This window comes from Gobius niger (assembly GCF_951799975.1).
Source record: "Gobius niger genome assembly, chromosome: 5".
Taxonomy (NCBI): domain Eukaryota; kingdom Metazoa; phylum Chordata; class Actinopteri; order Gobiiformes; family Gobiidae; genus Gobius; species Gobius niger.
In genome coordinates, this window is record NC_136856.1 from 18561918 (window position 1) to 18585096 (window position 23179).

Genomic DNA, 23179 nt, shown 5'->3' on the forward strand with positions numbered 1-23179 from the left:
GTGCTAAAATTGTAATAAATTTCACATGACAGTATTAGCATGCATCAAATAAACACTGTGTTTTGTTTACATTGTAATCCCTACTGTTTAAGTCTAAATATTAATATAATTATATCAGTATTGGATATCTCACCTGCCCACTCACTCCGAGGACTTCCCCTTTATGTTTTGCAAAGATCTGTTGTCCCTCTACAATGTTCACAAACTTCTACTCCATGCCTTGTTAAAGCCAATGGACAATATGTATTCTGTCCGATGACTGATGAAAATTGTGCTTGGACTAATATAACCGTGTGCTCTATTTTAACATGATTTTTCACAAAACTGTTTTCAGCACTAAAATCAACTGTAACCAAACTATGACTTATCATATAAATGTTAAGTATACGACGTAGTTCAAAACAGATGCAAATATTTTTTCTTCCCACCCTTCTTTCAGCCAAATTTTCTTTTCTATCTAATTTCATGTGTTCTGTGGACAATGGTTTGGTGATTAAAATGCCAACAAAAAACAAGGTCATGGTCTATCCTCATGTTTTCCACTTATGAGATCCAGTATGAGGGTGTAAGGCAGCACTACCTCAGCAGCATCTCACTCTCCTTTTCACTACCACAGCACCTCACATGATGATACAAGAACAATAATATGAGACACAGTTGTGTCATGTGAGATAAGTAAACAAATAGTTATATAGTGAGAGAGGCGGCCCAATTACTGAGGAAAAGAAAAATCACAACTATTTTGGTTATAGTTTAAATCACTGTTATTTATATGGCAACTTACAAAATGCAAGAATAATATTAAAGTTAAAAAGGGAAAATGCTCACTTTTGTAAACAAATGTCCTGCTAAAGACAGAGTCTGAGTGCACTCTTTGAGATGGACAGAGCTTCAGTTGACATAAAAAAGCGATTTTTCAGGAGAGGAACGATCTTGATTGTCCTTCAACTATTTACATTAGAGAAAATGCACTGTGTCTCTATGGAAATTCTTTTTTCTAAGTGTAAAATGCTGGTTCCATTGCCACTATGTGTTTTCTGAAACCTGAGCCAAAATTAGAGTGTCCTAATGTGTTTTCCTGTCCCGGCAACATGTCCAACAAAGTGCACTGTGAGAATCTAGCCGTCATAATCTCTGAGTGGACTGAGAGAGAGAGAGTTTTCCATTTGCCATGATGTCATGTGTGTTGTGTGTTGAGGTTTTGAAATAAGTGACTCTGAAGGGAATGGATGACCTGAAATGAATCAATAAACGAGACAACAAAAGGAGAGCTGGTTTACATGGTCATTGAATCAAAATAATAAATGCTCCTTGGAACTGTGATGATTAGGACCAACACTCAAGACACACAGCAGGTTTCCATTTGCACATGTTGGTCATGTACAGTGTTGGGGAGAAATTGAATTTGAAATTGTATTTTGCTACATAAATACTTTCTCAACTAATGTTATACAGTGTGCAAAGAAGATATTGATATAACCAAAACAACAGAAAAGAAACTCCTGAAATGCATGTAAGTATAAGTATAAATATTTGTATTACACCAGTGAAGTGGCATTCAGAAAAATGTTGGGAAAATGTTATGTGTTAAGGGAAGGGCATCTTAATTGACAGGTCACTCAAAGCGCTTCACACATTGTAATGGGATCTGCATACACTCATACATTGGTGGTAAGCTCCATTTGCAGCCATAGTTGCCCTTGGGGTCGACCGACAGCTGCACATCTCAATGAACCTTTCGACCATCACCAACCACTCACCCACACACCACAATCAAACACAGGCGCGGTGGGTGAAATGTCTTGTCCAACGACACAACAACAGTCCTGAATCCTGGTTTATAAGATGAGCCACGGTTTTTCCAGATGTTTACCTCTTCATATGTTCCATGTTTTTTCAAATGAAGAAGTAATATAATAAGCATTACATAAGCAAACTGTTGGTGAAATAGGTCTAATACGTAATATGCACTTAAAACATTAGTATGTGAGTAGTACTGTTTTTTTCACAGCAGGGAATGTGTTGCTGAATACTTCCACCATAAAGTACTCTCGATGCTTCCGGCGCCAACAGAGCAGCGTCATAATCTCCCAGCAGCCACTGCACCACATCAGTGTCTGACGCTGGGAAATGAGTGTACTGTAATCCCACAGAAATACTGACAGCCATTAAATTGGGCCTAGGTTCAGTAATTATTGCTTGCGATTTGGACCCCTCTTGTGCTGTGAGTGTGTGCGTGGCTCATAAATTAGGCTCTCGACGTCTGCATCAATTTCAATTAGGAGAGTAGACACATGAGGCTGAGGGAGATGGGGAAGCACTAAACAAAGTAGGATTGGGAAAAGCACTGTTCATTTGGAGCTGTGAGCTTAAATTTCTTCAGTTTGAGAAATGGATAGTGTACTATGTGTGGTCAGATGTGTTCACGTTTTCTAGTTTTAAAGCAGATCGGAACATCACAAAGTAAAATAAAGCCAGAGTTAATTGCGTTGTGTTCACTTTAAGTTAGTTCCAAGCATGGATGCACTTTCAGTTCTTTGTAAGGTGATACTGACAAGAATAAAAACAAAATGATCAATGTACTTTCGCTTTTCACACTATACTGGCCTCCAGTTCCAAGGGCTTGTGGACAGAGGTGGTAACAAACAGGTCGGTCAAAGAGAATATGAGGTGATTTGATGGAGAGTGACAGAGATGATGGAGCCTGGTCATAAATGCAGAGACAAAGGACTTCTGCAGTCTGCTGGGCAGCGCTGGAGCACACATGGATCAATAGACCGATACTCTCTGCAAGACAAAGCACAATAAAACTCATGCATTTGAAATGTGTGTGGTCCATATAAAACTACACTGCTAACATTATAGTAATAATAGCAATATAATATAATATAATATAATAATTCAAGATAAAAAAAACAATCTGACCCATTATACACGTCTCAGCTTTAATATGTATGACTTGAGCTTCCTTACTGCCCTTTATATTGGTCCAGGACGTCCCCATTAGGATTTGCATCTTGTGTTCCAGCTTTGGGGGGTCGATATTTATTAAGCAGCCTACATTACAGAAGGTGGAGCTGCAGTGAAAAGCAGCCACTGTGCTGAGAGAGTTGAAACGAGAGCTAAATGGTGGCGACAGACCACAAGTAGCGCCCCAACCATGTTACTGGGCATTAACGCGTGATCAGACATCGACGTCCACTTCGGAGGCAGAGCAGGAGAGACTGCGGGCACTGGCTCGCTGCGGTAAAATGCCATCTGCTGCACGCTAGTGGCTACGAGAGACATTGCACTGAGAGTTTGAGGCGATGCAGGGGATTTAGACAGTGGGCAATGAGCGCTAAGCTGGATCTAGTTATACAAAAAGAAAAAAAGAAAAAGAAAGAATTTATTTCCTGGTAAAATAAAGGTTTGAATGAAAAAAAAAAAAAGTATGATTCATCTTTAGCACCTCCTAACACAGAAGGGGGAAACCTAAGACTTGGGGGCCACCACTAAACTGACAGCAAACCTCTTTTACCTGACAAAAACTATTTTACCTGACTTACTGTTTTGTTGCTTTTTTCATTCAAGCCATTTGGAAAATTGTATTTGTTTGACAATCGCTAAACTGCCATTGACCCATGCAGTTTGCCCAGAAAGCAAAGAGAGGCCCCTGCCAAGCCTACCAAGATCATGTCTAAACCTTAAAGTTTAAACTGGCAATAAATCCTAACTAAACTATAAAACCCCTCATAAAACCACCTCTATTTCAAATGAATAAAGTGTAAAATTGCACTGTATCACTGTTTTAGAACCGCTAAACATGACATGGTTAGTTAATGTCTAAAAACTGCACACAACAGAGACATAGCAAGAGGCTAAACCCATACAGTAAGTTGTCCTAACATTGTAATGTAAGTGGCTTGCAGACACATACAGTAACTGTGGGGAAGCAGCAGTTTTAATTATGTGCTCCAGGACTGCGTCAGATAAGTGTGGTCTGAGCATTGTGAAGGGGGTTTAATTGGTCACTGGTGGCAGCTTCTGTAAACCACAACGTGACCACTCAGCTGTTGCATCACAATTAACAGCATGTGTGGCTCGACTCCAGGATTAAAACAAAAGTGAATTTCAAACGAGGAACTGAGATTTTTCAAGTTGTCGCCAGAGAAATGCGATGCCACGTCGAGACGCTGAAGGGCTAGACATGCAAATGTGCACTCTTACTTGCAGCTCTTAGGAACACAGTTACATTTTCGTTTTGAATGTCATGGAGGCACACACGATTCATCTGATGCCATTTTGTATCAGACACTACCTCTTTAATTATACAAGTTATGGAACAGACGGGCTGCAACTTAAACCGGCTGGATGTCTCATCGGTGACTGACAGGCAATTGGCTGAGACTGTGACCGGCACAATCCAAAGAGAAAGACTGACATGCTTCATTATAAATAGAAAGAGACCAAGCGTTTTGACCTCACCTCTCAAGTACCTAAGTGGAATTTGATTAGCAAATGATTCTGGACCTGAATCGTATCATTGACAAATAATATAAAGAGTAAAAAAGGCGAGCCACCAACTGTTTGATCTAAATCTTTGAGTTTGAAGTGAACCAGTCTGGGCGGTCCTGATGACACAGACTGTTTGTAACACAGTTGCCCTTTTCTCTGCTCCACTGGGCCCTGGAGGTCCCTCTGGTCTGTCTGACCATGTGCCTGTTGCCATTAGGCTCATGTGCTGCCATTTTGGAAACAAGGTAGTTGGAGCTCAGAGACAAGTTTGATCTGTTACAGATTTCATGCTGTAGATAGTATTTTGTGCTACTATAGTCAATAGCCATACACAGATTTTTTTTGTTTTTTTATCAGTAAAATAAACTTCTGCATCATGCCCTTTAAGCTTATCCATCCAACTGACTGGAACCTTTCTCTAGACACTTTCTCTAGTTATGTATCTTCCCCATCTTGTTCCGTCTATTCTGTGACGTGTATAAACAGACATGTGTGGGGGAAATAAACACGGGGCATCTATAACATTTGTTTTAAAATCATGAACTTGCAGGCTATTTTCTAGCATGACCCTGAAAAGTGAGCCTGCAAGTTGTGAAATGTTCCTATACACCTGTCCTTATGAAGAATTAGGATGCTACAGATACGCTTTTCCTCTTTCATTGTTTGTAATAATATAGTCCCTGCAAAGCCCGTAGACAATAACTGTGTCAACACCACAAAGACAAGACTAATTGAGCTGAAAATTCACTGTCATTTTGCTCCAGTTGACATCTCACTCATCATCTGCTGTTAACCTTGAAACATACAGGTCTGGGGCAAACACACTGACACACCCTCCGCCTCCAACTTGAGAGTGACTGTGAGGGCTTTAGTGCAATGGACACATCTGACCCTCTTGTTAAAAGCAGCTCCAATGGCGTACATCAGTTTACTGGGTTAAAATATGACCTGGTACAAATAGATGCTAGGACAGTGAGTGAGTACATGCAAGCTGTATCTTATGAAATATTGATGACAAAATCAGCAAAAAGCCTTCCCCGTCCATTTGGTCAACATGCAATACACATGAGTATTTATCAGTGTCAGTGCATGTTGAAACATAATATCAGTAGCCTGTAGTATATTAGTACATTTTTCAAATACGACCGTTTGCTCAAAGGTTGGACATAGCTATAACACATTTCTGCAGGACTGGCCTCTATAGTTATCTTATGCATCACTTAGACAGTGCTGCTGTGCTCTGGCTCCATTTTCTCTCTTCTAAACAGTTTACTGCAGCTTATGGGGATAAGGATGCCCAGGTCTTATCTGGCTAATTTGCTGTAAATAGGGTGGCTAAAGTAAATAAATATTTAATCTAAATTACTGCACCAAGCCTGACCCCATGATACTAAAACATCTTTATTAAAAATGGTGCAATAACCAAGGAATTGTGTTTTCATAGGCTGACTTTTTAATTATTTATCAGGTTATAAGATGTAATCTCACATTCTACTTTATAATTAAAACACGACTTAGTGACTTGTAAAGAAGGTTGCTGTCATTGCCTCATTATCAGAAACTTCCCGTGCCGTGCGTCATGAGCGTGAGTCAGGTCGTGGGGTCTCGCCTCGGGTGAGTGGGAAGCGACAGCGAGGGGAGGGGAAGGCGATGGATGTGGTGCGCAAGTTGTCCATGGCAGAGCGCAGCGCGGCTCCAGCCTCTCCACGAGCGCACGGAGCCTGTCCCAGTGATCTATCGGCTCCACGAGACAACTCTTGATCAAAACGAGGATTCAAATCACCAGCGTTGCTTATCATTCCTAAAGTGCATCTTCCGAGGCGACAGCACCGATGAATTTCACCGAAGTGTCATGCGTCCTCCTGCTGGTCCTCCTCACGGCACAAGGTAAGGCTCGGATCGCTTGCAAGTTTAGATCCAACTGGCCAAAACACAATATTTAATCAAAGCGGTGCTATAAAAACACGTAAACCACAGGATATAACATTGGTATAAAGCTGTTCAACTCACAGCTCTCTCTCAAAAATTTATCAAGTAGTTTCATAAGTGCACTACGCCTCGTTGAGGCAGAACTCTTCGCTAATCCCATTTGAGATGCGACATGCAAATGCTTTCTCAGCTCTTCTGAAAACTTGTGCTTGTACCGAAACGGAACAAGTGGGTGTTATCTCCGCCAAAACAGGGCACACTTATCTAACTCGTGAAGTCAGTTGGTTGAAGCCGTGGGCGCAGAAAACGCCAAAACTGCTTTCCTTTTTGGACATTGATTTTCATTGTCAAATTGATTATCTGTGATTGAGACGCTGGCGCTCAAGCATTCGCCCATGTTTCATTTCGGGCTCTCCAGAAGTCCAGTGTCTGCAGAAACGAGCAGTCCACATGTGCACATCCGAGGTCAAAGGTTATGGAGTCTCAATACATAATTTAAATGAGCGTTCAGCTTCTGTCTGTCAGATGTAAAGGAAAGTGTTTCTCTGGTGGCTGGGGGTGGTTGTTCGAGTTGTTAACTCACAGCTGGATTGCCTCAGCTTTGACAGTTCTGTGTTATGCCTTTTCATTTATTTTTTTAAGGCTGTCGCTCCCCAGTGCAGTCTCACAGCACTATTTTTAAAGTCTGATCCTTGAATGTGTCCCAAAGGACTCACTGCAAAACAAAGAACTCAAAACTTCTATTCCTTTCAACACATGTAAACAAAAAGTTATTTCAAGGCAGGAGTTTCTTGAGTTTTCCTCTGGGAAAACATTATAATATGGTTGACTCATAATAGCGTTTTCAACAGCAAACCAATTGATGAATCCGTGCAGCAGAGAACATAGGATATGTTGCATAAGTTTCTATAGGTAGCTTTCTATTTCAAGAACGTTGCACAGAATCAGATCTAGCCTACTGGAACTTACGGAACTTACGGAAGAAAAGAAATGACTTTTGTGTAGGTAAATAAGTGACTGTCCTATACTGTCCTACATGCGTTCCCCTGGAGATTCCCCCTTGGAGACTTGTGTTAAGTGCCTTTATTTTGTCACGCTCCAGTCGTCAAGTGCTTCCTCACAGCCGCTAACCTGAGCCGCATCAGGGGACTCCAGTGGGTGACTATGCGGTTCAGACCCACAGCCGCTCACATCCTTTTGGTGCTGTAGAGAGATTTGTCGCTGCTTTGTCGCTGTGCCCTTGAACTGGGAGACTTTGAAAAGATTTCACCACTCTGCACTCTCTGACCAGATTATTCGGTACAACTCTTCTCAGACGATTCATTGGTCAGTCAAAATGCCTACATGCTCAGAGATGCTCCTCTGTTCTGTGTAAATATACTTAGGTTGGCTTTTGTGTCATGTGGAAACAGCCAATCTCTCATTGCTACCATCAACAAGACTCCTTCTCAACTGCCTGTAGTTGCATTAACATTTGAGAGATGAATGAAAACTAAAAATACACTGCTAAACAGAGCCACTGACATTTCAGAACATGCTTGCAGAAGGCTTAAACTACTCACCCTCAAAGACTCGTAATCCTGTTTGCTGAGGACCATATACGTATAACTTAAATAATAGCACGTGTAGAAATTGGTGAGATTAATCTTGCAGTTCAGTAAGCTCCAGTAGAGATGTCTTTTTCACAAACAAGAGCCATGGTGTTGCTGTTTTGATCAGGAATGGATGAAAAGGTTCTGTTGCAATAGCCCGTATATAAGAGTCCTGTTTTATTTTGATGGTTAGATGTAACTTGGCTTTAGTTTTACCGTTTTCCTCTTGATCGGACTGATTGCATTTATCTTGGAACAGTTGAACCTCATAAAGTGGCCGGTCAAGGGTCATTAATTAAGCCATAGCAGTGAAAGCTTCCCATTTGATCTCCTCACTCTATACCATAGTGTTCAGAGGATGTGTGGATTTGGCCATGGTTTTGCCCAGGGCTGCTTGTGTAGATAAGTGTCCAGCCAATGTACACAGACCACATGTGCCCCAGCGGGGGCCCGATTAGTGGGTTTCAGAGGGTATAGTCCTCTGCTCTCCAGGATCATGTGGATATTCCATAGAGGAACTGCGGATCCCCCCACGGGATTGAGCATCATAGTCAAAAATAGAATATACTGTATATAGTGTGTGAGTGTTTTACGTTGACATAATTCTCTATAAGTCTATGGGATATTGTTGCTTGAATACATCATCTTTCCATATATGGTAAAAGGAAATGAGATATTATTTCAACTGGGACAAGCGAGGGAAAAAAACATGATCGCACTATATTCTTCAAGTTCAGGGGTGACTTTTTTTCTTGCTGAGGCATTAATCATTTTAATGTTATGCAACAGCTCATTAGGTTTCACTCTGACCCTTCTGTTTAATAAACAGCAGCTGAATCGACATCAGAACCTCAGACAAGATTTAAGAATCAGCAACTGTGTCACCGTTTTTTAAAGGCAAAATCCCACTCAAAAGCTTTCATCAATTCCAAAAGCAGTCTCTTTTTACAGACTGTATCAAGCGGTTTAAATTCTCTGGAGCTTTTGATCTACGTCGGCGTGTATGCAGTTGTCTTCTCAGATCACAGACTTATCCTGCCAGACTTAAATGCTCCAGTACAGTTGGTTTCCCTCCCAAAGGCGATACAGTGGAAGCCGGCGAGCGCTTAGGGACTGTGCAGTGGCTGCGGGATCTTCTTTAATGCGATTGTCACATGATTATTGCAACTCTCTCTCCCCCAAAGTATTCACAATGCACTGCAGACGCCCATAGATCGGCTAGAAACCCATATTGAAAATAAGAATAACATCACTTTTTTTTTTTTCATTTTTGTCCGTATATATCTTCATTTTGACTCTTCTGGTGAGCGACCTTGGAACTTCAGGATCTATTTCCAGGTCAAAGGGTCATCATGTGTGCAGTTGCTTCTGGCTCCAATATAAGATCTTCTAGCACGTCAATAAAAACTTATCCTTCCCTTTAGGCAGCTTTGAAGCTCATAAAGGTTTTCATTGACTGAAAACATGAGGTGACCATTGGACTTTATTTATATCCCTGTTGCCAGGCTTTTCTTTATAATCGTCAATTATTGTCCCTATAACAACAATACGGCTACAAAGAAATGCAAAATAACAATGAATGTGTTTGTCTCGTGTCATTTCGTAATGAACTTGCATTAGACACAGATTTGAGTCGGCAGGCAAAGAAAACCTCCAAATAGCAAACATTTGTAAGCAATAAACTGCCATGCTACAGACTGAGCTAATGTGGTTTTCCTCACCTTCTAGTCACTGAGAATGGTAATTGTTCTTTTAATGTGTTGGGCAAACACATGCTGGCTTATGGCTCACTATGAATAACCTTTCCAGAAATGACTTCTGACTGGACTACAATTCCTACATGATTAAAACCTCGATGATTTTTGCATAACATTAAAGGATCTGATATAAAAACAGTCTGAGATGTGCAGAGACTCTTCCTACAGCGCTCTGCCCCTCTCTGCAGGGTCAGTCATTAGCACTGATTGCTGAATTATCTGCAGCTGTGACTGGAGCGCTGTGAAAACACCGCGTCACGCTCCGGGACACTTTCCCAAACTGTGGAGACTGTACTGCCACACGAGAACAGGGCTGAGGTCTGCTCACTGCTGGGCTACATGGACACACAGGGGACTATTTAACCTTACGTATTGATATATTTTCTACATCACTGGATTCTAGCTGACATCGCGACGTAACATTGGCCTGCAGATGATGTCACAGTATAGCAGCATCCTTGCAACATAAGCCACATCATTGTCAATGTTGAGATATGGAATTGGTTACTGTGATCACCTGCGTACCCCCAAACATGGAGCGGGAGTGAAAATACTGTTAAAGGAACAGGCCACCGTTTTTCCAGACTGAGATATGTTCTTACCTGAGCTTAGATGAGTTGATGCATAGCTGTCTGGTCTTTGTGCATGCGCTCAGTCACGCAAAAAGACTAAAGATGTTGATAGCATTTAGCCTCTCCTCCTCTCCTCTATGGGGCCAAACGGGGGTGAAGTTAGAAGCGACCAAGCTCTTCTCTTATTTAAATACGGATACGTGAGTGGTTACACGGTCCAAGAATTTGAAAATTAAACATGTCAATTTTCTAAGCGGATAAGAAGGGCACTATATTGTGAGGCGTAATAACACCTTAGGGGCACTTCGACATCTGCGCAGTAAAGTGAAGATATTGCTGTGAAGGGAAGGGAATCCTATTTGTATATAGCTCTTTTCATATGACACAAGTCACACCCAAAGCGCATGAAAATGAAACATGAAACATGAAAGGGAGGGGGGTGCATTCACTGATGGTGGTAAGCTACAGTTGTAGTTGCAGTTTCCCCTGGGGCAGACTGACAGAAGCGAGGCTGCTCACATCTGCGCCAGCGGTCCCTCCGACCACCACCGACCGCTCACACATGTGTGGACATCAAAGTGCTTCTAGGAGAGGCTAAATGCTAACAACATCTTTGATCTTTTTGCATGACTGAGCGCACGCACAAAGACCAGACAGGTACACATCAACTCGTCTAAGCTCAGGTCAGGACAAATCTCAGTATGGAAAAACGGTGGCCTGACTTAACCCTCAGAGACCCAAAGCTATTTTTAGGTCATTTTCGCATGGAGTAGTTATTTGCCCTTTTAATGTCCCCTTCAAGTTTTATCATAATTTTATCACTATCATTTAAGGATTGGAGGATTTCTGCAGGTAAAACTTTATCTTTGGCGTCAACGATGATGCTCTGGGCCTCTGTGGTACAGTAGCCTGGCCAGCAGGAATGTCTGGGGCTCAAGCTAAGTTTTTTATTGATCCAATCGCAGATGCCAGTTTGTAGCGCATCACTCAAATGAGGACAACTCTCAAAGCTCGTAGCCATCATTCAGAACAAACTTCCTCCCGCCTGGAATACAAAGAGAAGAGTAATTTTCCTGTTTATTTAGAAGAAGGTGGTCATTTTCTATGCAATACAATTTGTTATAATCAGTTTTTTGTTTTTCTTTCTCTGTTTCTCCATTGTATTTTTGTTTAAATTTGATTTTGACGTAACGTTTATTATGCCTTGTTTGTATTTGTATTCATAGTTTTTATCATCTGTTTGTGTTGTGAAGCACTTTGGGCAGCCGTGGTTGTTGTAAATGTCCTATAGAAATAAACTTGACCTTGACCTTGACCTTTCTCGGGTAAGCCGTCAGGTGGGACCATGCATTTCTCTGATTGGTTAATCCGCATGTCAATCACGCCGAGATAACGTCAAATCCCAAACTACACGTCTTTGTAAAGAATTGGAAAAGAATGTAGTTTGGCGGGCCAGGCTTGTCGTATAGTTTGATTGTGCATCTATTTACTAATAGTTTCATCATTTGTAATTTAATATAACAATTAGTAAGGGAGGCTACCTTTTACCCCACACTTGGGATGGGATGAAGAAGAACAACCAACCAATACTGTAAAGATGAAAAAAAAAATATATATATAAGTTTTAATTTTGTATGTTGCAATAGTTAAATTTTTTGTAAGATTTACTTAGTGCCATACAGCTTAAATCCAATTTTAGGAAGTAAACTGCTTGAACGATATGTTTCTATGAAAGAACGAGGACCATAATGTCAAGCAACAGTGAATAATGTAGAGCACAACATATTTTTTGTGGAAGAAGAGTGACAGTCCCACTCCCTCATGAAAACACGAACAACTGTAATGTTTTTGTCTAATGACTGCGTCCGTGACACTTTTGCATGAGCTCCTATGAACTCACGGATACACGAAGACAACATTGGATTTCATGCATCACTGACAAAATCATATGCTGAATGTACATGTATAAATATAGGAACATGCAGATATCACGTTAAAACCCCTTCTTGAGAACACACACGCTATAAGAGCCCTCAGTCTTAACAGGACGGTCACAGTAATCATTGTGGGTCCTCTGTGCGTCACTCAAGATGTCACAGTCAGGCCATCAAAAACCCTGGAGAGCTCGCACACGCTATCTAGCTTTTCTCTGCTTGTTCTCAGCATCATATCTCCGCTGCCCGCCGTCTTTTCTCTCTTACTTTTATATCTTTCCCTTTTGCAGACTGCACACTGTCAGCTTTGTCTTATAGCTTTTGTAATTAGCTCCCTCACTGGCCACTTCTCCGTTTGCGGTCAGTGAAACAGTCCACGCTGCTCAAAGGATTTCTCCACAGGATGGAAAACGATTAAGCGGAAATTCTCAATCAATTAGGCTACAAAAGGGTGTAAGATGTACGACTGTGCTTGAGCCGTCGAAAGAAGAAAGAACTGTCACATCAATGAAGAAGTTTAAACAGCATGTGGCCGGGGCTACTGAAATGAAATGTAACCTCGCAGTTTGATGGGAATATACACAGCCATTTATTAAAGGCAGGCAAGGCAAGACACCAGGTTACTTTTAGTGGAAGTTGTTGTGACAGTTGCAAGAGTACAACTTATTCCTCCATGATTAATTGTTGTTAGTGGCGATGTCTTTAAAGTAATGTGCGGTCAAAGGCTAAAGGTTAGAATTAACTTCCCATCAATTGTGTTCACGTAAGATTCTAAGTGGCAGAACAAAGACTTGGCATTAGCCGCGAGCGTCGGCCTACGGAGAGAGAAAATATTGGCTCAAGCCTTTTTTTCGTCCCTGTGAACAAGAGGTCCAATTAATTGACTGATTATAATTAGCCTCACTTCCCCTCACCCAATTAGGACTTAAGCAAGTTCCAGTCTGAGCCAGAGAGCTGCAGATCAGGGAGCGCTGGGCAGTTTTCGAGGTAGGAGCTGGAATTGCAAAGTGTCTCAGGAGAAGGTCTTTTCCATTAAGCTTCACACCTTATTCCTGACCTCAGAAAACTTTACAGCTTTAGATGAATGCAAACGGCCAACAGCGTATAGCCATTTGTATTCCGCTGTTGTCTGAATATGCATTTGTGTTGGGTCACTTGTGTGCAGATGGCATGATTATGTAAGGACTGCCTTTGGGCAACAATGGTCCCCTGTGCTTTTAAAAAATGGTTGTAATAAAGTTGTTTTTACCTGATTTTATAGACACTTGTCCTTAGGCTTGCGATCTGTTTAACATTCAGAAATGCCGCCTTTAACTTTACCAAAGCAATCCTTCATATATTCCTTCAGATGAAACCAGCTACTGTGTCTGTCTACCTGATGTTTACCTTAGTGTATCCCCTCAGGCAATAACTGCAGACTTCTTTATTAAAGTGCATATGGGATAAAGATAATATTTAATTCTGACGCTATACTGTGCCCATTGAGTATGTATTTCGTTCATGTGCTCCATGTTGTTTTGTTGGATGCCTTTGTACGTCTTTGCCGTGTTTTTGTGGGATTCGGTGGATTTTTTTTTTGTACTGCAGAACACAGTATGTATTAATGGTCCTGAAGAAAAGTAAACCGCTAGCTTTTGAGCTAAAGACATTTGAGACCTACAAATTTCCTTTTTCTGAGACACTGAAGAAGCACCAAGAGCCCCCAGAGCTGCACAGTGGAGGTGTCACAAGAGGAGCTACAGGAAATAAGGAAGGGAAAAACGAGGAGGTATCCAGGCAAGACTGACAGCAGCCACACATGCCTTCTATTGTTCTGGCTAACGGACATTCACTGGACAATAAAACAAATTAAGTGCTAAGCTCTTCCTACAAATAGGGGAAAAACTGTTGTGGAGCAGAGGGAGCTGCACAGGAGGAAGAGGAAGGAGGAGGTGGAGCTGACCAGTGCAGGACACCACGCTCTGAAACAGGGCCTGCCAGGTATTTCCTCCAGGTGCGACAGTTTCCCCCACCTCCAAAAACATGCTGGTCAGGTTGGGCCACTGTGGTGGGGCGCAGCTCAGTCATAGTGGCTCTGGACTAACACCTGAACACAATTTCGTGGTACGCTTGTACAATGACGAATAAAGAAATTACTTAAATACTTACTTAAAAAATATGGGATAAAGATAATATTTCATGCTGACACTATACTGTGCCCATCGAGATGTATGTATTGCGTTCATGTTTCAGTTTTTGTCGGTTTAATGTAACACACATATTCATTCTAAAGTTACTCTCAAGTGCAACTTTTGGGAACCTGCATTTGAATTGGCTTAGACTTAAAGACTGACCAGTTTACAGCGTATTCGATAATTTTCTGAACTTATCAAACCATACAGCAAGGCAGAGGTGCAGAGGACATGATAGATATTTTGGCCCACTTGCATTGTGTGCCTTGAGTCCCACTGATACAGTCTGTAGTCCCCAAAGAGAGGCTGCATTTTCTGCTTGGACGGGCGTGGCTCTTTCTGTGCCGTCAATGTCACCAGGGGCTTTTAACATGACCTTTGTGCAGGCTCCCAGCTGCACGCTACTTCCACCAATGCCATGACTTACACTTAAAGCTATGGCCTTCTCCAGGTCCAAGGTCTTGCTTGTTTTTAATTGTTATTGTTTTTAATTCTTTGTTTCCATAGGTTGCTTCTCATCCAAAGCAGAGGACAGACTTTTTCGGAGGCTGTTCAGGCGTTATAATCAGTTCATTCGACCGGTGGAGAATGTCTCTGATCCAGTCACAGTGGAGTTCGAGGTTTCTATATCTCAGCTGGTCAAAGTGGTGAGAATTTCAAGAAAAATAAAACAACATAAAACATCCACGTCCTGCCAAGCCCTCTTGTTGACCTTAAAGAAAATACTGGGAACGCAGTAATTTTGTGAGCGAACGCTATATCTATTGTATAGGTCTTGTAGTGCTTTCTGGGTTCTGCAGGATGGAGAGCTGTCCAGCACGGTCACCTAGTTGCTTTAAAACTAGTGTAAAAACCAAAACATGCAGATAAATAAAAGTATGCTAAATGTCCATGTTTTGAGTGATACTTAGCCTGAAAGTGCAGACCAGACTATAGCTCCTGAAGCAGTTCAAAAAGCTCTTGACTGGAGCCCCATGACTGGGCTCAGACCACAACCTCAGTGAAGACTATTGCGTTTCCGTGCAAAAAGGCATTGGTAAAGGAACTGCATTCCCCTGCGAAATCATTGCGTTCTCACATATTAAAATGCATTTTAAGGTCATCATTGGGACTCAGGAATCCAGCGCACATTTGTAAATGTTATGCTTGTTGTTTTTTTACATGGTTTGTGTTTGCAGGATGAAGTTAATCAAATAATGGAAACCAATTTATGGCTAAGACATGTGAGTGTCTTTCACTTTTTTCCCCCCATTAATTCTGTAATCCTGACACAATAGCAGATTAGATTCAAATTACAAGCCTCTCGCAACATGAATGTATTATTCAACTATTCATTCATTCCTCTGCAATGCAGTGATAAGCTTCTCCTGCTACAACTGCCCTGGGGCTAATTGACAAAAGCATGACTTCCAGTTTGTGTCTTGCTCAAAGACACAAACACTTATATGACCTGCCTTGAGCTGGATTTGAACGGCTAAGCTCTTGATTTTCAGACTGCATCTCCATCACCTGAGCTGCCATTATACATCATACATGATGATTTGATTTGATTGTGTTTTTCAGGTGTGGAACGACTACAAGCTCAAGTGGTCACCTGTCGAGTATGATGGGATTGAATTCATACGTGTCCCATCTAACAAGATCTGGAGGCCAGATATTGTGTTATACAACAAGTGAGCTGCGTTTTGAAATCAAGTTATCACTGTTTGTCAAAATGTAACGTCACTCTGTCTTGACAGTGCTGTGGGTGATTTCCTGGTCGAGGACAAAACCAAGGCTCTGCTGAAGTTTGATGGCACAATCACATGGATCCCTCCAGCCATTTTTAAATCGTCCTGCCCCATGGACATCACATACTTCCCTTTTGATTACCAGAACTGCTCCATGAAGTTTGGCTCCTGGACGTATGACAAGGCCAAGATCGACCTTGTTCTCATTGGCTCAAAGGTTAGTTAGTTAAGCCTCTGTTCTGTCACACATTAATTTTTAATACGCCATGGGATTGAGTGAGGGGCGTGTCCAGACATTCTCATTAGTTACTTTAGAGCGCTTATTTAATGCCACATCTCCATGGCATTAAATAAACGTTTTTGAATTAAACACTTACATTTCAGGCATGCTTGGTGCATTAAAATTGATTTCAACTTCTTATACTTTTATATAACCTGCAGTAGTTCCACTCTGAGTGGGGTGTCCAATCAGAATATAATAATATAATATAATAATAAGATATGGCGTGTTGGCTGATATCTGAAAAAATACGATATCGGGTATCGGCTAAAAATATCAGATTCTGAACCAGTTTTCGCTCTGATTTATTTAAAAACACAATTTTAACCAACCAAATCTGAGTGGATATGGACATGCTGTACCTCATTTTAAAGCTAACAACCTGGAGAATTCAATCGCTGAGTTTTAATATTTGCAAACGCATTTTGGATTGCCACGCAAAATGCTGCGGCTAGCAATAGCATGCTAGTGCTCTGTCAACTAATCAGGACTTGGACAGAAACTATGATTGGATCACCTAAAGTAGCCTAATAAAATAAAATCGGAAGTCACGGCCAAGTGACCAACCTGAATAGCCGCCCAAATATTTAGTCTATAAAGTCCAGTTGTTCTTGTTTAATGTTTTTCCATTACAGGTTCTTTATAGATAGCCATTATTGATTATTGATAACAAAACAAAGACTTAATTGAAAATGGTGAAAAGAGGACACATTCACTCACAGCAACTCTTGGCATCGGTCAGTATCGGATATCGGCAAATACTCAAACCGGTATCGGTATTGGAACCAAAAAAGTTGGATCGGTGCATCTCTAATGTTGAGTCAAACAAACCTATGAAAAATCTCGGAAAGAAAAATGTCTGAAATGGACAGGAGACATAAAATGCTTGAGTATGAGTAATGTTTATGCCAACATCCTGCCCGGGGACTTGCAAATAAATGAATAAATAAGATAAACATAAAAACTCTTGTCCAGTAATGGGGAGATCTGTCGCATAATTGTTGAATTGTATGTAAAGTACCCGTGTGTTACCGTTTTAGGTAAACCTCAAAGACTTCTGGGAAAGTGGGGAGTGGGAGATCATTGACGCTCCCGGATACAAACACGACATCAAGTACAACTGCTGCGAGGAAATCTACCCCGACATCACCTACTCCTTCTACATCCGCCGCCTGCCGCTGTTCTACACCATCAACCTCATCATCCCGTGCCTTCTCATCTCCTTCCTCACCGTGCTGGTCTTCTACCTGCCCTCAGACTGCGGCGAGAAGGTCACCCTGTGCATCTCGGTCCTGCTGTCCCTCACTGTGTTCCTGCTGGTCATCACCGAAACCATCCCGTCCACGTCCTTGGTCATCCCTCTGATCGGGGAGTACCTGTTGTTCACCATGATCTTTGTGACTCTGAGCATCGTCATCACCGTCTTCGTCCTAAACGTCCACTACCGCACGCCGATGACGCACACGATGCCGGAGTGGGTGAGAGCGGTGTTCCTCGGCGTGCTCCCGAAAGTCATGCTGATGAGGAGGCCCATAGATCAAAGCTGTCCCACGTCGACGAGCGCGGGAGCGGGCGCAGTCGGTGGGATAGCGGGGTTGGGTCGCCTGGGCCACAAGAAGAGAAAGAACAGCATAGGATCTGGGAGTGGATCCGGGAGCGTGAGTGTGGGAGGTATTACCGGGGGTTTCGTGGGCAGTGGTACCGGCGGGGGCGCGTCAACAGGCGGCACTATGAACTGCGTGGAGTACGGCGAGATAAACCGGGACAGGAATCGGGACTTAAATCGCGATCACAACAGGGAGTTATCCTTGAATCGTGACGTGACAAGAAGATACCCCTACAATCGAGGCAAGGAAGTCCCCACGCCCGTCCCGCCTCCGATGGTCCCACCTCCGCCGCCGCCACCGCCCCCTCCCCCACCTCCACCGCCCCCTCCTCTGCCCTCATCCCTCCCGTCCCAGGGCACCCAGAGCCTGCCGCTGCCGCTGCCTGAACCGCCCAAGTCCCCGAAGGTTCCCAGGCCGCTGAACTCCCCGTCGCCGGTCAACGCCGTGGTTGCTTTGTCCGTAGTGTCGCCTGAAATCAAGCAGGCCATCGAGAGCGTCAAGTACATCGCCGAGAACATGAGGACCCGCAACAAAGCCAAAGAGGTGAGAGTCAGGGGCGAAATGTCATTTGTAAAAGTTTGGTGTTTCTTTGTAATCAGTTTTCAGTTGTTGTTTGAATACAAACCAAGTACAACAATGTAGTCATTCAGAAAGTAGAGCAGAGGACATGTTGTTACCAACATAATGAGACAACGTGTTTTGTGTCTCAATCAACCCCAACATCAGGACAGAATAAAGGATGCAATCTTTGTTTGGGACACTTTGCATAACAACACTTTTCCTTAGGCGGTGTTATTTTGCTTCTGTTTGTGAGATATCTTACAATAGATTGTGAAAATTAAAAGAAAAGGGACAAAGAAAAGAGAGAGGAGAACCTTTGTGTGAGAACATTTTGAATTTTTCAAGACAATCTCTGTAAATTACTAGTAAGGTACCACTTTTAAGCAACAACATTCTGCATTAATAAATAAATAGATACATATATTCTACACCTTTGGCTTTAAGGCTTAAAAACACATTGTAAATAAATACACAGATTTTTTTTTTAGGAATAAAACCAAAATGTTGGCCTACAAATTTCTGTTAGTATAAGATCATTACATTTTAACATAATATTGACGATATAAGGTTCAGCGTCATGGGGTAGACTATGTAGAAGTATTTAGCATCCCCACAATGCGACACATTCACAGACTCCCACAGTTCTCACTGTGAACCTGCTGCTGAACGGTGCAGCCCTCTCCACGCAGCTATAAAAGGAGCATAAAGCTGCTTGTTGGTTGCAGACGTTGTGTGCTTTGTGTTTGCCTTTTTCACACTCTGGATGCTGCTGATATGTTTGTTACTTTAGCACCGTCTTTTCCTGGGGAAAGGCACATCTATGGTTTCCGATTCTTCTCGTAAAACCGCTCCCTCGCTTTTCTAAAGACACAATAGCATTATGGTCACTGCAGCCATGATCCAATTGTCCACACCTGACCAGATCATGCCAAGGCCTAATACAGTTTGCATTCACACACAGCACACAGATGATGCTGAAAAATAGGCTCATGAGCATAATCAGCTCTGTGACAAAGACATCATGCTTTGGTTTGAGGCGCTGTATTATAAATTCCACAATTAGCATCAAGTAAAGGTCACCTTTTACTGCAAAATTACAAAAACAACAGAATCCACTGTTTCACTAGTTCTGTATGGGGTATGTGCTTATCTTTTCATTGTCAGGTGCAGTGCAAAGCAAAATTTATGATTTTTTTTTTTTTCCTTTATCTCGACTGACAACATGAAAAATTGTTAATTAACATCTTCTATCAAATCGTGTTTAACTTATGAGATTCTGTATAGTTTTTTCCATATAGAAAGTCATACATTATTACCAATAGGCTTACAGGATTAGAGGTTCTGCGGGTATTGCCACACAGCATCGCTCTGTCTACACTCTATAATGGTCTGCTGGATTTGTACATGTAATGTTGAAATAAAATGACCCTTTCTACTCCAGTATCCTGATGTTGTCCTCTTGTTTGCAGGTGGCAGATGACTGGAAGTACGTGGCTATGGTCATAGACAGAATCTTCCTGTGGGTGTTTGTGATGGTGTGCATACTAGGAACACTGGGACTCTTCCTGCAGCCTCTCATCAGCTTCTTCAAGTAAAGCGAGATATTCGCCAGCTCTTTGCCTGTCACCCCTTCCTGTGTAACCTCTCGAGCGACGGTGGTAATATTGTCTCCGTCCTCTGTCTGATTTCCTCTCATTGTCAGACTCTAGCCTTCAGCTTCTCCCCGGTTCCCTTGACTTGCCCTCTTTTTCCAATCCTTCCTTATTCTCTCAATTATGGCGCACAATGCTGTTTTCCGTCCGCATGTCTCCTCCAGAGTTTGCTTTAGAAAATATTTTGACACATGGCCTTCAGTGCGCGGCCTGCATTGTGCTGCCATGTCATGACCTGTCACTGCACATGTATTGTGTGCATTATCGGCAAGCCTATTGTTGGACTGGAAGCACGTTCTCTCAGCTGTAGGCATTGTACTATACTTACATATGACAAATACTTGAGCCATTATTGAATTTAATAAAAGAATATATAAAATATTTAGTCTGAGCGTAAAGGTTTTCTTTGACATAAAGTATCTACAATATCAAAAAGACATGTAGGTAATTTAAAAAAGTAAACGTTTTCCATGCATTGTGAAAGTACATATATAAAAAAATAACTGTATTGGCCTACATACTATATAAAGTAAGAGAACAGTCTAGAAAGCCTCCTAATCAATTGTATCAAGCGATTTATTTACTTTCATGAGGCTCCTCCTTCAAAATGTAAACCATTCAAACCAACAAGTGACTCACTCCTCAGTGTACAATGTTCTGTTCACACGTCACGTACTGTATATCGAACAAATAAGCACAACTCGGTCACTTGAAAATGCACACTGTAGAATAAGCCTGTACAAAATGTAAATGTTCTGTTTGGTTTGTATTAATAAAGATACTATGAATTGAGTGTGAGCGGACACTTGGTATGTTTCAATTATCCCTCCATTTAGTGTTGCTATTTTATTTCAGTATTTTAACTCAAAAACAAATGCGTACAATCATGCCCGGTGCATAGAGAAACCTACTCAAGATCACCATTTGTCTGGTTTAAATCATAGACTGTAAAATGGTGGAACGTAGCATCGCTAATAGCTGCGGGAAGCTAATGGGAAAAGGTGGCAGGCTCCGGAAGTTCCTTGCTCTTTTGTTGCCTCTCTTAAAGGAATGGGTGTTTTTTACATACTGAGATATGTTCTTACCTGAGCTTAGATGAGTTGATGCGTACCTGTCTGGTCTTTGTGTGTGCGCTCAGTCACACAAATGTTGCTAGCATTTAGCCTCTCCCAGCATACATACAGTATAGCTCCAAACTGGGGTGAAGTTAGAAGCTACCAAGCTGTTCCACGTTTCCCCTATTTAAATACAGTTACGTGAGCCTTTACACGATCCAAGTCTAGTTACACAAAAACAAACATGTTGATTTTCATATATATAAAAAAGGTGTACTATATTGTAACGCATAATAATACCTTAGGATCTCTATCTATCTATCTATCTATCTATCTATCTATCTATCTATCTATCTATCTATCTATCTATCTATCTATCTATCTATCTATCTATCTATCTATCTATCTATCTATCTATCTATCTATCTATCTATCTATCTATCTATCTATCTATCTATCTATCTATCTATCTATCTATCTATCTATCTATCTATCTATCTATCTATCTATCTATCTGGGTAGAGCCGAACTGGAGGAAGGTCCACGGTTTTGACATGAGATCTAATTTAGACTCTTTTCCAGCTGACCTTAGTCCTGACTGATCTAAGCTTGGTGATACTTGAAGGTCAAATATTTAAAGAGGCGGTAATTCTTTGGCCAAATCTCCACCTTACTGTGTCCTTAGCCAAAGGGAATGATTGTTAAACACAGTCAACACAATTATATTAAAGATTTTGCGAAAGATTGTGCCCAGCCTTTTTAGTTTGGCCATTTTTGTGATGTTTATAGTTTCACTTCCTTATTGGACACTGACAGGAAGTGACATAGATGAAGGACAACAACTTTAAACTGTTGCCGTGCCAACCATGTTACGTCAATGGGAAATGAGTCAGTTTACCTTTATCTACGTCACTTCCTGTCAGCAGCTTAAAAATTCAAATGAGAATAACATTTCTGCCCAACATTTCTTCATTAAAACTGATGCTTCACTGAAATGAAATGATAATTATGTTATCCTTCTAAAGAAGTAATATTTTCAAAAGCATTAAAACCTGTCATGCTGTCTGCACTTTAAGTCAAATGTACAAGAATTCTTTAGTGTTTTTGTGTTGTCTTCTCAAAATATAGTTAAAATGCAAGTCAAAATACAATACTGTTAAAAGACTATGAGGCTCACGATATGGCCACGTGGGGACATTGGTGGTGTTAGTTAAGTGTTGCCTTGAGGAGAATGTGCAGTCTGCCACGCGACTATTCCTAATTGGATGCAAAAGTCATATTGTAACATATTTTGCAGTTTGCTACCTGCTGGAGGAGCAACAGCATGTTTCTCTGAGATAGCGCTTTCCGCAAGTCGCTGCTATGTGAACACCAAATGCACTAAATTTATCCCCCCCAAAGCCAGAGCAAAGCACAGCGTTTTGGTTCAAGCGTGTCATTTCTCGGGCCTTATCCCCCTTTCCAATTCCCTCTGGCAAAGGTCACACTTCAGTCTCAGTGTAGCTGTCGGGAATGGAGCAAACCTCTGCCGCAATTCTTTTACACTTATATCATTTTTGTAATTCTCACTGAGGAATCAATGCGAAGATTTGCATTAATGAGGGGGGTGTCCTATAGGTCGCTGGAGAGTTACGTAACCTCCCAAGTGCACGACAGGACCGCATGTTATATCACCCCTTCAGCCGGATTGGAGTCAGACTGGGGCTTTGAATTGGACCGCCCCGTGGCAGTTAACAACTCAACCAATCGCGTATAATCCCTGGCTGCTTTCGGAGAGGCGAGAATTAGAAGAAGTGAGAGGGAGAGGCAGTGACAGGAAGTGTGTGTGCGTGTGTGTGCGTG

The 23179-nt window shown here is 41.7% G+C and overlaps 1 protein-coding gene across 1 annotated transcript; it reads left to right on the forward strand.

Annotated features, from left to right (window-relative positions):
- Positions 1–6120: 6120 nt before the first annotated feature.
- On the forward strand, positions 6121–21056 carry LOC306962778 (neuronal acetylcholine receptor subunit alpha-3-like). Its single transcript, XM_079556050.1, has 7 exons — positions 6121–6384; positions 14960–15099; positions 15631–15675; positions 16016–16125; positions 16192–16399; positions 17503–18612; positions 20100–21056. The coding sequence occupies exons 1-7, from the start codon at positions 6330–6332 to the stop codon at positions 20223–20225; spliced, it is 1794 nt and encodes a 597-aa protein (XP_079412176.1). The 5' UTR covers positions 6121–6329; the 3' UTR covers positions 20226–21056.
- The last annotated feature ends 2123 nt before the right edge of the window (positions 21057–23179 follow it).